Here is a 15,129-nt window from a genome sequence, read left to right on the forward strand (position 1 = left end):
CGTTTTGTCATCAATTCTCATCGGATAATAAATTCTTTTTTGTAAAAAAGAACAACTGATTGCATAATGTCAACTGTAGATACATATCTGTACCGTATTAAACCCTTGATTTTCGAATATTTCTTTTTACTATGACTAAATTATAAATACTATTCTAAACGAATGTGAATTCAGTTCCCATGAAAACCATGAGCCAAACAGTATCAAGTGATGAAAGTCGTTGGCCACAGGAACTGTAAAGCACCCATCCTGTCTCGTTCATGAAAGACAATCGTTATTTCTATGTTCGATATAGTTATCTTGTTTCGTGTTACGTACAACTCCCTGCATCTCTATCTCAAGAGATGTAGCTCTTAAATCGCTGTAACAAAATCTCAAAACACTCCAACCATTCTTAATCACCTTCATTTAAATCGAGTTTTTTTTAAGATATGATGATTTAATAATTCGTTAATATTTTTAAAATCGTCAAAAACATTAAATTCGAGAGTGGAAGTTTCATAAAACAGTTGCAATTGAGGCATTTACATTAAAGTTATGAATCGTTGATATATATTTTTTAAATCTTCTCAGAACGCACATCAATAGTAACTTGACATCTATATTATAATTTTATCAGCTACTTTTGGTTGTGAAATCCCATCAAAATACGTTTCTTCAATATCGAATACAACAGTTGATGTTAGCAAGTGTTTGAAAATCAAAACTTATTAGCAGAATAAAAAGTTGTTAATAGCTATGACAGTGTCAGGTGTGATTTATCTGGTTATACTAAAGAGATTACAAAAAAGAGTTAAATAATATTGTAGATGTATATTTGGTGACGATGAGAAACAATCGGAAAAACTAAAGTATAGGAAAAAAAAGAAAAGCAGAAAAATATGTAATATTCACTTCAGCCTGAGTTCAGTATTTTAAATTCTCTAAATAAATAGTGTTAGTGAATATGCCAATGAAAAAAACCTACAGAATTTAAGAAAAAAAATATAATCGGATCGATAAACCGATTCACAATACTCTGCATGTAGGTGGTTACAGAGACTTCTAAAATTAACATAATCATCCAGCAGTTGGATTCTCATAGCCATCTCCTTTTTTGGATACGTAGGGTATAGGGCTACAAATTATTAGTATTGAACTATTGACTTGAGTAACTAATTTCATGAATGAATGGATGAATAACTTTGTATTACTCAGGTTATAGCGTAAGTAATAATTTCCTCCTTACAATCCTTAGAGTTTGGACACAACCTCCTTAATGTCAAAAAATATCCCTTGCTTCAAAAACATATTTTTAATTCACATTTGGTACATTAACAATATTTTATTATAGACACTTTAGATATTCCTGTTCTTAATAGATGTTTAATTTGTGGGTAATCTATCTTAACAATATAATATAATCTCTCTTAATCTATTTTAATAATTCAAAATCATTCATTCAAAAACTATAAGAAACACAATTAAAATAATATTACTTTATTGGATATTTAAAGTTATCTTGCTTTTGTTTCTTAAAAGCGCCATCTATCACATAAGAATTTTTTGAGTAACTTTTTTTTTCAGCGCCATCTATACTATATGATAAGTGATAAACTATAAATAGATGTAATAAATAAGACTATTACAAATTGAAATTTTATTTACCGTAAATAGTAATTTTTTTTTAATTTAATAAATTTAAAATAATCTTATGATTAAATGAAGCTAGTAACTATAAATAATATTTTTTTATTGCTAGCAGCACCAAGTGTTCAGGTTGACAATTTTCCTATTTAAATTTTTACTCTGTTTAGTTTAAGTGATTATGACGGAGGTGTTGTTGATTTTGGTTAATATTGTTAACAAGAAAATAATATTTTAAAATCGATCTATGTTCCAATGACTTGATTAAGTGATATGTGATAAAGTATTTTTATATCCGGACACAAGTTAAGCAACGAAAATGGCAAAGTTAGTATTATAATTAATGTACTGTATATTTGATGATTAGCTGAGATGTAGACTGACTAGATTATCGTGATGTTAGTGCATGTAGAGGTCCTAACTTAAATAATAAACAATTGTAAACGACAGCATCATTAACATATTTTGATTCTCGGTCTTCACAATAGGATCGCGTAAACCACGTTCATAGAAAATAGTATCTCATTAAGTATAAAGACAAAAAAACTATTTATTGATTGATTTAATTATAAATAAGGTCGACTTGGTTACAACAATTAGCAAACTTCCGTCTTCCAATTAATATGTACTTATTAAACGTGTAGTAATCAGAAACTTATTAGAAAACATAAAAAAAATTAATGTGATGCAATGAAAATAATTATCAATAAACACGCTCTTAGTTGTATATATTTTTTACATTTCTCAACTTTCCGAATTAATGTTATAATATACAAACTTGTAGCTTATGATATATGCTAATTAGTAAACATATATATTCTTGAAAACTCTCTCTATTTATGAATTACCCTAATCTATGCATAATGCCAGCAAAGCTTAAATATTAATAATAATAGATCACAGACATCACGGATCATGCTAATAAAGCCTTAAGTTGAAATATATAAAAAAAATCAAGTTTTATACTATAAGATGTTTTTTTTTTTTTGTAAATGTAAAAAAACAGAGATAGGATTTCCTTTACACTTGAAATGTAAGATGTTTTTTATTATAAACATATATGTATGTATGAAAAACAACAACAATAATACTAAGATATAAATTGTGTGATAAGAATAACTCACTTCATCTTTTTCCCGCTATATATTTATTTAGTTTCTTTTGAAAGCATGCATTGATATCAGAACGGGCTAGCAATGTTATTGATGTTATGATTTATGCGGATATCTTGTTTGTTTTTATTTTGTGGTTGCATGAAACAAAATATACTCGAATGCCAAGTCCGTTTACATTTGAATTACTTAAATGTCCAGAGTTTATTATAATGTCACTATAAAATTTCATATAATAATATATTTTTTTTAAATAAGGAAGTCACAGATTTAGTTTCCTGTCAGCTTACTGATATTTAATACAGTAGGTTTTGTGAGAGAAGGCACTAGGGCTATAAAATCAAAACAAGCCTTACTCTATCCTTACAGCCGCTTGGGCTTAGACTATTATGATGGATATGTACTATAAACAATAGGAAATCCGAGAGGATATCCGTTTGCCGGCCTCCAGACCAGACATATTTTTATATTCGCGAATTTTTAAACGCGTTGTGATAATAGAGTTGGGAAACCAACATCTCCAAAGAGCAGGCCATCAAGGTCAATAAATGTTATGAGCTCACAAAAGAACTCACTCGAAATAGGTTCGTCGTGGATTTGTACGCGGTAGAAGTGGGAGCGAGAGGTATAACGGCTAAATCTCTCTACAACCTACTGAAAGACTTGGGCCTGTCCAGAACTTACATCAATTCATTCTTGGAACGTACTTCGAAGGCAGACCTGGTGGGATTTTTCCAAATTTGGTTAGATAGAGAGAGGAGCTTGGACGGTGGAGGTGAGAGTTTAACGCGCGTTAGATAAAGCCACACCTGGGTTGCAAGTCCGAGGCACTGTTGAAGCTCCTCTCCCTGCAACACGATGGACCCGGCACACGCGCGGTGAATACATTGCATGCTGAGAGGTTTCGTTTGTCTTAATTCGTTTTACTCAGGTGTCAGTCATTAAATATGTCTAACATGAAAATTTTAAAAACTATTATCTGATATTTATTTAAATGATATGATTAATTTTTATCTATTTCAGGAATTCTTAATGTCATTATTTGCTATAAATAATATGTAAAACACAAATAAAGTTTGTGTATATATATAAAGAGTTGTCTCTCTATGTATTATCTCATATGTTGTAGGGAAATGATGATAGTATTCGTGTACGACACACAATGCTGTCTCTCCGAGGAGGACGATCCCGCTGATGCTGTACTGTACTTTCATCCTGGCTGGGTGTCTGACACACAGAGGCTGGCGCTGGCTGGACAGGTACGGAACAAACATGCATACATACACTGATTATCTTGTACACTTTGAATGTGAACCAGATGTCTCGAACTTGTTATGTTTTTATGTTCTTGCGAAATACTGTGTCCCGCATATCGGCAACACGACATATAATTAGTTCTCGAGACCACAAGACGAAGTTATTTAGGTTGTAGTAAAGTAAAAAACATGTTACGTCATTGGTTTAACGGTATATATATATAAATATATTCACCTCACAATTGCTTAATTCCCCGGATACTTTCATAAATTTCATATTTCATGACTATACTACCACAGCTCGTATTCAAATGATGAAATTAATTCGCGTCTTATTTCCGTCCGATGTTTACGAAAATCCAGTTTTGTAAAACAACTTTTATATTATGAGGTCGTCTCGGGTGCGACATTCTAGAGACCGTGTTGCGTCATTTTAACTTCTCATATCAATCTACATTCCACACACTGTAACCGTATAAAGTGATTTTGAAAAGTATTTTCATTATTTTAATTAATTTGTTGCGCTTATCTTAATTTCATAACAATATATATATGTTTGTCCGTCTTTCAAATACGACGAACAGTGTGACGGTAACCTTAGTATGTGTTTGCATTGTCACACTACACACGGACTGTTTTCAGTCACTCGTTCATAAACATACATTACGCTATAACTTGAAAAGATCTGAGTACGCAATGCTGAGGTAAGAATACGGACACGTATTCCTCAATGAAATCGACAGTCGTAGAATACATTTCCTGTCAACCATAATAATAATAAGATAAACTATATAAGAATATAAGTAAAACAAAAAATATTTTTCCCTTAACATCAAATTTTTGCACGATTGAAAATGGTAACTCAAGAAAAAAAATATAATAAATTTTTGAGAAGTAAATAAAACCTGACGTGGAAAACTTTGGAAGAAAATGTGTATAAAATATTATATGAAAAAAAAAACCTAATTTACGTATAAAATGTTTTTTCATTTCACTACGGAACCATGAGACGCAAATGACACGGACTTGTCAATTTTATTGATTGGTAGTGATTAAGGTTTCTCGGAAAGTTGAACGTGTAATTTATAAATACTCTCGAATATGAATGACAGCGTTGTCTGAAGTGACAGCTCAGGGCGAGATCCCGAACTTATTTCGGGAACGGGATACGGGAATAGGATGTATATATGTATATATAACATTGTGACCAATAAAAAAAATTAGTGTTACGTTAAAAGTTATTGAGAACTAAGACTTTCGCGAGCATTCATTGAAGTAAAACTAATATTTTTCGGAATTACTTACTACGTGTTTATAACTAGTTTTGAAAACATACTCTCGAAGTTTCGTTTACTTTGCAGTTACCGGATCACGGACAGAAGAGATGAAATAAATATTATTTTACTGTTACGTTTATTTAACTAGGTTTTTCCCTAAAACACTATAGGCTTACCACTGGTTTGTAACGTCAAAACCGACAGTTTTCCGTTTTTATTCATATACTCACGTTGATACTGTGTGTAGAGTTATGAATGGGAGACTGTAAGCTGTAGGTATGCTTTAAGTTAGACGATGTAGACACGTGGGGTTAGTATTTATAGATGATGTTTGCATCCGCTGGCTCTTAGAATAATCTCATTAATATATAAGGAATATAACAATATTTTTAATTTTTATATAAAATCGATTAAAAATATAATATATTTTAGTTTTTAACACTACTTTTTTTTCGATATATATATACCTACTTATTTAAATTGAAACAGCAATATTATATCTATAGAAAATATATATTGTATCGCGCAAAGTAGCACTACAAGTGAAAAGTACAAGTAAAAGAAATATTTAAGCGATCCATCAATCTCAAAAAACATGACAAAAATATAACATATATCGGTGAGTAATCTGAAGTCGGTATATATTTTTACGTAAATTGATTTATAAGTTGTTTTAAATATCAAAATATTGGTACGTTAAATTAAATCACAATTACGTTTTGTATCTAAGAACGACGAAGTGATAGTCCGACAGCATCACTAATAGTCTTCGTGACTTACAGATTCAAAGAGACTAGACAATATAAATTATGACCGGTTGGTTAACTACACTTTAATAAGATTAATATTATTATTTTAAATGAACGTTGTTGAAATGATCATTATTTAAATTCGTCAATGAAACATCAAAGATCAAAATTTTTAAAAATAAAAGTGGTATTTATATTTCCTTTCCATACAAAAAATGTTGAAACCCATTTCTAAACTAAAAATCTCTAGAAACATCTTTTTAGTTAATACACCTGTAAAAATTTCGAAAGAACGTACTGGAACAGATTTTTTTTTTTTTGGCAAAAACGAAACGTAGACACAAAGCGAAACTGAACCTAAAATAAAATACCATTCCTTCAATATATTTACCTACGCTTTTTTATATCATATATAAAAAATTATCTCGTAAAGCGTCTCGTCCAGTAAATTCTAAGACAGATAAACTCCTAGATAATTCAACGTAAAATTCTGTAGTAGATATATTAATCCCAAAGCACGTGAAATTATCTCAATCTGCATAATTTAAGTGGCGATAATGTTGAGAGCTCCGTCCGTCCGAGCTCTTGCCGTCCGGAGTTGCCATTGAAACATGTAGGGCCAATTAGGCTACACGAAGAGCCACTTTACAATCAAACTAGTCTTTCCACGTCGAGAACTCTAGAGAATTTTATGAATTCAAAAGCTTTGCTATCGTTATCGTTCCAAACGAATAATATAACAAGTTATTTTTTATTATAATGTAAGTGTAATAATTAAAATTGTGTTCTTCGAATGAAAAATCTCTCGTCGAAAATAAAACATTCAACATTTTTTAATGAATGGCACCGCGTCCGCCTCCGAGGTTTCTCTACACTTTTAACCCCATATCTGAATCCCTTTGACCCGTTGTATAATGCGAGCGGCATTATGGAAGCGTTCGGAATAACGAGAATTTACGTTAAAAAATATTCAGCTTTGTTTTTATTCACGCCCACTTGTGTCTGATACTTTTATGGCTTTGAACATTTTTTTTGTACCTTTAAAATAAACATTTCTAATCTCCTTAATGGTATTTTTTTTTCCATCTTTCTCTGTATCTTCCTTAACGATGCAACATTTTCATTTCGTATATTTATACGGACTCGGATATTTTAATAAATTTCGTGTGACAATATTTAATATGTACGCATATAGTTTATTTATTTTCATATTCAAATGGAAATTGAAACAAAGTTTATGTTAATATAATAGTAAATTTATTTAAATTCATTGTACAAAGATCTTTTATATACATTATATTAATGGAATTACACATTATAAACATTTTATTCAAGATAAAATATTATTACTTCTAACATGGTATTACGTAGTCTATAATATCTCGAGGTTTAATTTGTAAATTTCAATGACATTCGAAAATCAAATTTTATGTTAAATATGTTTTTCTTAAAACGAAACAATAAAATTAACAAGTTGCGTGTTTAAATATAGAAAGTGCTAGATTTTTTTTAGCCAACTATGCGTTGCTCCCACACTAAATCACCTTACTACCGGTTATTTTGAATCACCGACTAACAAAAGTACACTTCGTATAAGTCGCGTTTATATTATACAAGATGATTAATTTGTACCAGGTCGTTGGTGTGGCTCACTGTACCAAATCACTGTTCTCTCAGCCGCTGGCCATAACGCTGCAGAGCGGCAAGTTCATCATCAGAGAATACGGCAGATACATACTGGTAAGATAGCGTGTAGGGTCTAGTGTAAGGATATATAGAATGGACTTTGTCTTAACTAAGATTTGGTTCCTGCTATACTCGTATGTTGAATGTACCTGACATTCAGTATCGTTTATATCGTAGGCGATAGGCAGCGATAGGAACATCCCTGACTGGGTGTTGAAGAACCGCGCCAGTCTGCTGACGTCCATGATAAGAGTGTACCACGGAGACCTGCAAGCGCTGGCCGACGCTATGGAAGACAGCCGCCGCCTGGCGGAGAAGATGTATCAGATCTTTGAGACCTACTTACCCGTCTTACAATACGGATGTCATATATTCCAGCGAGTGCCCATGCTGAGCCTTCCTAAGGTAATTAGATATTTATTTCATATATTTGTTGTAAATATTAAAAATAATAGATTGAAATAATACTAATATTTTCGGATTTACTACCCGTTTTTAATTATATTAACTACATACCGAGTGATCATCGTCAGACGAGATGAAAAAAAAGACATTGTTCACGTGTGTAATTTAAAATAATAAAAAAATACATCCGAAAATATTGTTTTCATTTAAATGAAAACTCGCGAAAGTCTTAGATCTCATTGGATAACTCTTAGATCTAATACATGTTTGTCTTGAAAGTTTTTCAAATTAAATACTTCGTTGACGAGGCGTTTCGTTGTTGACGTCAGCATTCCAGTCCTCGGGGGAACTTGGTCATTATCGATTCCTGATATTTATTTCCTTCTTAAACTCAAATTCACAGAAGCGAATGCCAGTTTTTCTATTTAAATATTTTATTCGTAAATGATGCGGATTGTCAACGCGGTTATTTTATAAAAAGGTTTTAACTTTTCTTTTTTTATGAATCGCGAAGAGAAACTCGTTTTTGAATATTGCTTGTAGGTTATGTGTTTAAGCTTTGAAAAGTTACTTTTTTTATTCAATTTCAGAATCATTAACAGATCTTGTTCTGCCGAATAAAAAACAATACAATGTTATTAAAAAAATATTCTACTATAAAACTTAGCTACTGTGTCAGAAAGTTATACGTAATATAATTATAAATTTTTAAGTGAGAACCGTATGTCTACTAATTTTGATTTAGAAACCAAACCCAACACATATATATCAGAATTATAGATCTTACATGACAGTATCAACGTACATATGTATATGCAGAAAATACGTTAAACTGTAAGTGTCTAGTTTGCCGACGCGGACTAGCGGTAGGCGTAGACTAGAGTATTATAATTTAACTATCAGCCAGTTATCGTAACCAATAGAGGTGTAATTTCAATTGTTTGTTTGGATTGTAATGTTACTTATCAGTTATCAACGTCGTCCGCACCCGATAGCAGTAACATTACACCAGTACCAGCTATAATATAGTCACATTAAATTTACTAATGACACGGTTATTTTTTTTAATAATTTTAATTATATTTTGTATAAAGAAATCTATATTATACGTCTTTAAGCTGACAGACGAGCTGTAGTTCCGCTGACGATGTAACTACCAGACTCATTTACAAACACTAAGTCATTTAGTTGATAGTTTTTTCTAAAGAATCTTCCAACTCAAAGATAGTATCTATAATAATTGCTCTCAGAATCAATGAACAAAATCTTTTTCCTCTTCTAGGACGTTTGTCTTGTCGTCACAATTTTGTGTGATCGAAATTACCCTAAATCATATACATTTTTTTTAATCATTATTGACCCTGTGTAAGGTTAATCCCGTGTAATCTCAGGTCTGGTTGTATGTTTTTGACCCCACGAACCGTAATGTAACACAGCGCGCGTGATGCCATTCCATTAACGTCGTAACAAGATTAGAGGCCAATTGGATTACCCCCGGTCTAGTAACGAGGTTCGCTCATAAATAAATTCACTACATATCAAATAACTTTCTGATCATTTTGTAATGTACATTAAACCGATATAAACGAATAATTCATTACCTAAACACCATATGTTCTTGTACTCGTCCGTTGGGTTTATAGTTGTAAGCTCAGAGCCGTTTAAATGTATTCTAAATTTAAAAATCCCTTCTAAATGTGTTTTAACAGTTTCCTGCTCGTACACAGTCGGAGCTCGATATACACGAGTCTACTATTTTAATTTTCAGAGCGCGACATCGGTTTATATGGAATCCATGCAGATATTGGAACACTGCCGACGGAGCAGGGGCGTGCTGGGAGGCGTCATACTATATAATAATAAGTAAACGACATTACGACACAGAATATTGTTTGTATTGAAACGTATTCTTGAACGTAATATTTGTTTCAGAATAATTTCCACGCAACTCCCTCCAAGTCTGACCTCATACTTGACGGTAGTGGACCCGTATAGGATTAAATCCCCAGCTGAAAACCTGAAGACGAAGGTTCCGCTACCGCTCGGCGCTCAGCTGCTAGTGGTTTATGTCGGCAAGAAAACTTATTACAATTTGAAAAAACAAGCCGACAAACTGCAAGAGTTTTACCAGAAGGGAGAGGAAATGATCGCCCGATTCAAGAAGGTGATCGATCAGACCCATATTCGTTTTGCATTTGAATCGGAAATTTGACCTTGAAAAACTCGGCATGTTTCTATATAAATATATAAAAACGATGCCAGTAGTATATTCAAAGCACTATCTTGTTATTAATTAAGATAATATACTTATTTAAGTATTCTATTTTAAGCTCGGAGATAATATGTTAAATTTATCATGAACGTGTTGTTTATGTTCGTCCGCAGATGCAAGAAGCGGAAAGAGAGAGAGTCCGCGATCATCCTCAGTCGGGCATGAAGCGGGATAAATCGTTACTGTTCACGGCTGTGCCGGAGGAAGACCACACCATGATATCGCCGCCGAACAGAGAAGAAGGTTCCGTACCACGGAAACCCAGCATGCCGGATGTGGTTCCGTTCACAAACAAACCACGGCCGAGACCTAACAAACTATCGCTGACCTTCAAAACTCAGAAGTCTTTGGACGAGGACGTTAAAGAGAACGAAGTCAGCGAGAAAGTGTTCACGGGACAGACGAGCGTCGTGTCGACACCCATGGTCGACTACAAGCGGCTCCACGGGAACATGCTGTCCATATGTCAGAACCCGGACGCTGATGAGAAACTGGAACTAGAGCCGGACGTCGTCAAAACAGATAGCAGCATGACAACGGCCGAGAGGAGGGACAGAGTAATCCTAGACAGCAATAGCATCGGGGAACATTTCATTAACAAGCCGGAACCGATGAGGAAGTTGGCGAGCGTTACCGACCTGCAGGAGACCTTTAGGAAACTGTCGACCAGAGCTTCCTCTAATATGAAGCTTAAGAGATCCAAAATGGAAGACGAGTCGACACCCTCGCCGGAAACGAAGGGGCAGAATACTATGACCATCAACGATCCACTGTTTCCGGTTTTCAGAAACGACGGCGTCGCCATATCAGAGTCGCTCTTCAACCAGTACCTGGAGCAGTATTATTCTGGCATTAAACATTCCAAGGAAGATAGCGTGTTCAATTTTAATCATAAGTTAGGCGAGTTAGACAAGTTTAAAGATTTCGATTCGGAACTAATGAAGTCTCCGCAAAGAACCCCGAAAAGGGTGGCGAAGGATTCGTCGAATACGGTGCAAACGGACCAGTCGAGGCGGAAAACGCTGTCGCTGCCTTTAAAGTCGCTCTCGGAAAATTCAGAAAAGCAGATAGACACGGGCGCAGACACGTTGAGTTTTAAGAAGAAGCTATCGGGAGTCCAGTTGACGCCTCTCATGGAGAAGCTGAGCCACTTAGCGTTCTCAGACAAGTCCAGCGGATACAGCAGCAGGGTCATGACGCCCTTGGAGCTGAGGGAGTTACTGACTCCGGCTCTAGAGAAACAAGTCACATTCACTGAAAGGTAGGTGACACGTCTCCAGGACTTATAATCGATCTCGGCAATTTAATCATTGCTGTAGTTTTCTGTATAACAAAAAGTGCAGCGCATCCAAAAACGTTTGATTCTCATACATGTACATGTTTATTTAGGAAGAGGTCCCGCCTCGAGGACAGTTCGGAGTCGGAGTCGGACGGCGAGTGCGACGTGGACTCCCTGCCTTCCTACAGCTCTCAGTCCGTGAGGTGCGCGCTGTTCGTCAGCGGACTACACAACATGGCGCTGCTGGAACTGCTGGACCTGGACGCCGCCGACGACACACAGACCATCAACACGCTCGTCAGTACACCAATACGTTATTTAATTATTCGTTATCTATTAAGTTGGCATAGTAAGAGTATAGTATAGTAGTACTAAGAGCGAGTATAATAAACTGAGTTTGAATGTCTTTCATTTTATTTATTGTGTAGCAACACGTATAGCCAGCCAGTATTATGTAGTATTATTCCTTGTGCAATGAGATAATATATTGACAGCTGTTCTTCAAAGTAACTCGTTTAGGTCACCTTTAATCTTATAGGGTTACTCTTGGAACTATCAAGTCTGCTCATTACTAATGTTTTATTAGTCTGTGAAAGTCATATAGAGACTTCAGAATTTTTATTCTGTATGTCATTTACCTTGTGATGACATTTCTAGTACCTATATATAATATTATGTAATGTTTCAGTGGGAGGCTTCTCTAAACGCTCTGGGTCCGATCGAGCAGAAGTGTATGGAGCCGCCGACCACGGAGCCCGACTCGACCGACTACAGTTACCTGTTGCTGGACCCCGACTGGGGCACCGTCAAGAAGGGCGGCCCATGGGCGGCGTTAGACATCGCTACCATGGGCTACATACATAACGAGTTCGAGGAACAACCGGATTTGACAGAGTTCATATTGAGGTGAGAGTGCTCCGACGGGCTGAACGTTGCAGTACACCTTAACACTATATTTTAAAATGGCAACTCATTTGCACTACATTCTAAACAAAATATATAATAGGCGCTCAATTTTGAAAAAAAAATCATCGAATTGCTAATGTAGGAACCTAAAATAAAAAAAAAATGTGGCCGCTGCATTTAAAGAAACTATAAAGCCAAAGGTGAGCTCACGCATGGCATAAATAATTCATCAGTCTTGTTGATGTAGAAGTGTACCATTATACATTAAGTGCTAGTACGATACTATAATACATAAGTATATATGTTTGTGAGCAGGAGCGAAGACAGCGTGGTGTTGGGTGCCAGCTGCGGCCGAGCGCAGGTGTTCTACCAGGAGAGCGGAGCGCGCGCCCCCGGGCCTCCGCCCCCGTCCGACCTGCTGGCCGCCGCCCCGCTCAGGGCGCGCCGCCGCCTCCACCGAGACCACTCCACACTCATACTGTAGACGATCGTCTTCTCTACGTTGTTATTGGACTGTTACATACTATTTTTTATACGGAGCTGGCGTTTTCCTGAAGAGAAGTTTTGTTTTTACGCCGCGTTAAGTGAGTGTGTTATTGTTTCACACAAAGCTGTGCCCACATTCCGAAGTTGATTTGTTAAACCTCTGATCGATTTGGTTCTGATATTTTATCGTTGCGCTACTTACCGAACTGTTGTTGTCGCTGACAATATAAGAGGTGCAGTATTTAAAATAAGTTAGCACGAATTAGGACAAAACAACCATTTGTAAGTTTGTTTTACATAATAGTAACACCACACTGAGCGGCGCCATGAATAGAGACGCTGCAATTTTAACCAGAACTCGGATTTAAGAGCGTTAGATATTATGTAACCACCTAGTCTGTTAGAAAATTTGTTTCTTACAATTAACTCGTAGTGAAGTAAAGTGTAGTTCTCGCGATTTCTAGATTATTATTGAAGTAAAAAATAGACTTAGCTGTAAAGTCGACCTTTTCGTAATGAATGTAGACTAGATGTAGTTTTTCTTCGAAAGCAACTCAATCGTAGTAATATCACGTTCAAGGTTAATATCAAAACATTTCAAGTCAGTTGCAGTCGACGATAGTCCAGTACGCCATTTTTCCTAGTTAGTAGTCGGTAGTCAAGTTTACAGGAGCGATACATATCTTTGAATCCATCGTTAAAAGAAATAATAAGATGCTAAATATTATTTGCTACAGGATAGCAGTTTCGTCAACTGTGACAAGTCAAATTTACATTCGGCCGTAAACAAATATTACAAAATGTTTCGTCGATTCGATAAATATTCCGACTCTAAAATGTCTTTCCGTGCTGAACCCGTTCTCAGGACAACACGAAAGAATGTAAATTTGACAATCTATTCCACCCATTTTGATTAATCTGCGTAGATAATAGTAGTCAAACTAAATTATTTATCTTCTACGCTCAGTAATCTTGCCACTAGTTAGTAAGTTTCCGGCCACGTAGTATGTATTTTGCTAGTCTATGCTCAATTTTGCCATACTATATATTAGAGCACCGTCTAAAGGCCATATTTTAAATCCTTATTTTTGTATGTACATACCTGTTTTATTTTAAGGCTTACATATTAAAAAAGCTTAACATTTGTACTCGGTTAAGATGAGAAGATATATGAGTAGGCGAAGGAAAGATTTAAATAAAATCGGTTTTTCATATATAACTTCAATCTCTTTGGAGTTTCCATAGAAACTTCTCCGATTAAAGTGTTCAGACCGCTTGCGTGCGTCCCTCGATCGTAGGTCGATGTTAAATTTAATTATAAATTTATTTATTATTTATATTATAAATTACATTTGATAAAAGAAAACGATTGTATTGTAATCATCGGCCCTGTCGGGGACGCTCGGCCGTGCTCTGTCGGTACTTACTGTCAACGCTGCATTCCGTTCGCTCGCAATCAACGAAATGTACAAATCAATGCATATTCTCGCGTCGTCCAGAACCAACAAGGATACCGTTTGTATCTTTAGTATTCGTTTTACTGTACATTGTGTTTATTACCGTTATAGTTTTATATTCTATATTTTTATCGATCTCTAGTGTACGGCGGATAGCGTTAAAGGGTGCCAATGCGTCAAATGTTGTATTTATTTATACATAAACATAGTATTAAGATTTTAATAAACCCGATAGTGAGATTTTGTTAATTGTACGCCAGTGTAATAAATATACCCCATAAAATAATGCATATATACGTCTTTTACTATATAATAAATAACAATTATCAAACTACCCTACGAATACCGCTACTTATCGTCAAGACGGATGAAAGGTCAGCAACGCGCTATACGTGCTCATTTAAAAAAAATACGTAAATTTAAAATTATAGTTTTTATAGTGCTCGTTTCATAACCTTCATCTGATCTCAAACATCTCGTCAACTTTGACACAAAATATTCAATTAAATCGATTTAATTTACATACAGTCCGCGCATTTCCTTTTAAGTCAGTATTAATAAAAGGTTTGACCATTTTTTTCCCAACTATTAACCTCGCAAGTGCCATATAGCGCGCTC

General features: G+C 34.9%; 1 protein-coding gene across 1 annotated transcript; it reads left to right on the forward strand.

The window, feature by feature from the left end:
- The first annotated feature begins 1,801 nt into the window (after positions 1-1,801).
- LOC116770354 (uncharacterized) lies at positions 1,802-14,803 on the forward strand. Its single transcript, XM_032661796.2, has 10 exons — positions 1,802-1,953; positions 3,868-3,997; positions 7,656-7,760; positions 7,884-8,111; positions 9,880-9,974; positions 10,044-10,275; positions 10,497-11,644; positions 11,773-11,959; positions 12,351-12,568; positions 12,884-14,803. Exons 1-10 carry the CDS (start codon positions 1,946-1,948, stop codon positions 13,050-13,052), a joined length of 2,520 nt encoding a protein of 839 aa, XP_032517687.2. The 5' UTR covers positions 1,802-1,945; the 3' UTR covers positions 13,053-14,803.
- The last annotated feature ends 326 nt before the right edge of the window (positions 14,804-15,129 follow it).

This window comes from Danaus plexippus (assembly GCF_018135715.1).
Source record: "Danaus plexippus chromosome 13 unlocalized genomic scaffold, MEX_DaPlex mxdp_15, whole genome shotgun sequence".
Classification (NCBI taxonomy): domain Eukaryota; kingdom Metazoa; phylum Arthropoda; class Insecta; order Lepidoptera; family Nymphalidae; genus Danaus; species Danaus plexippus.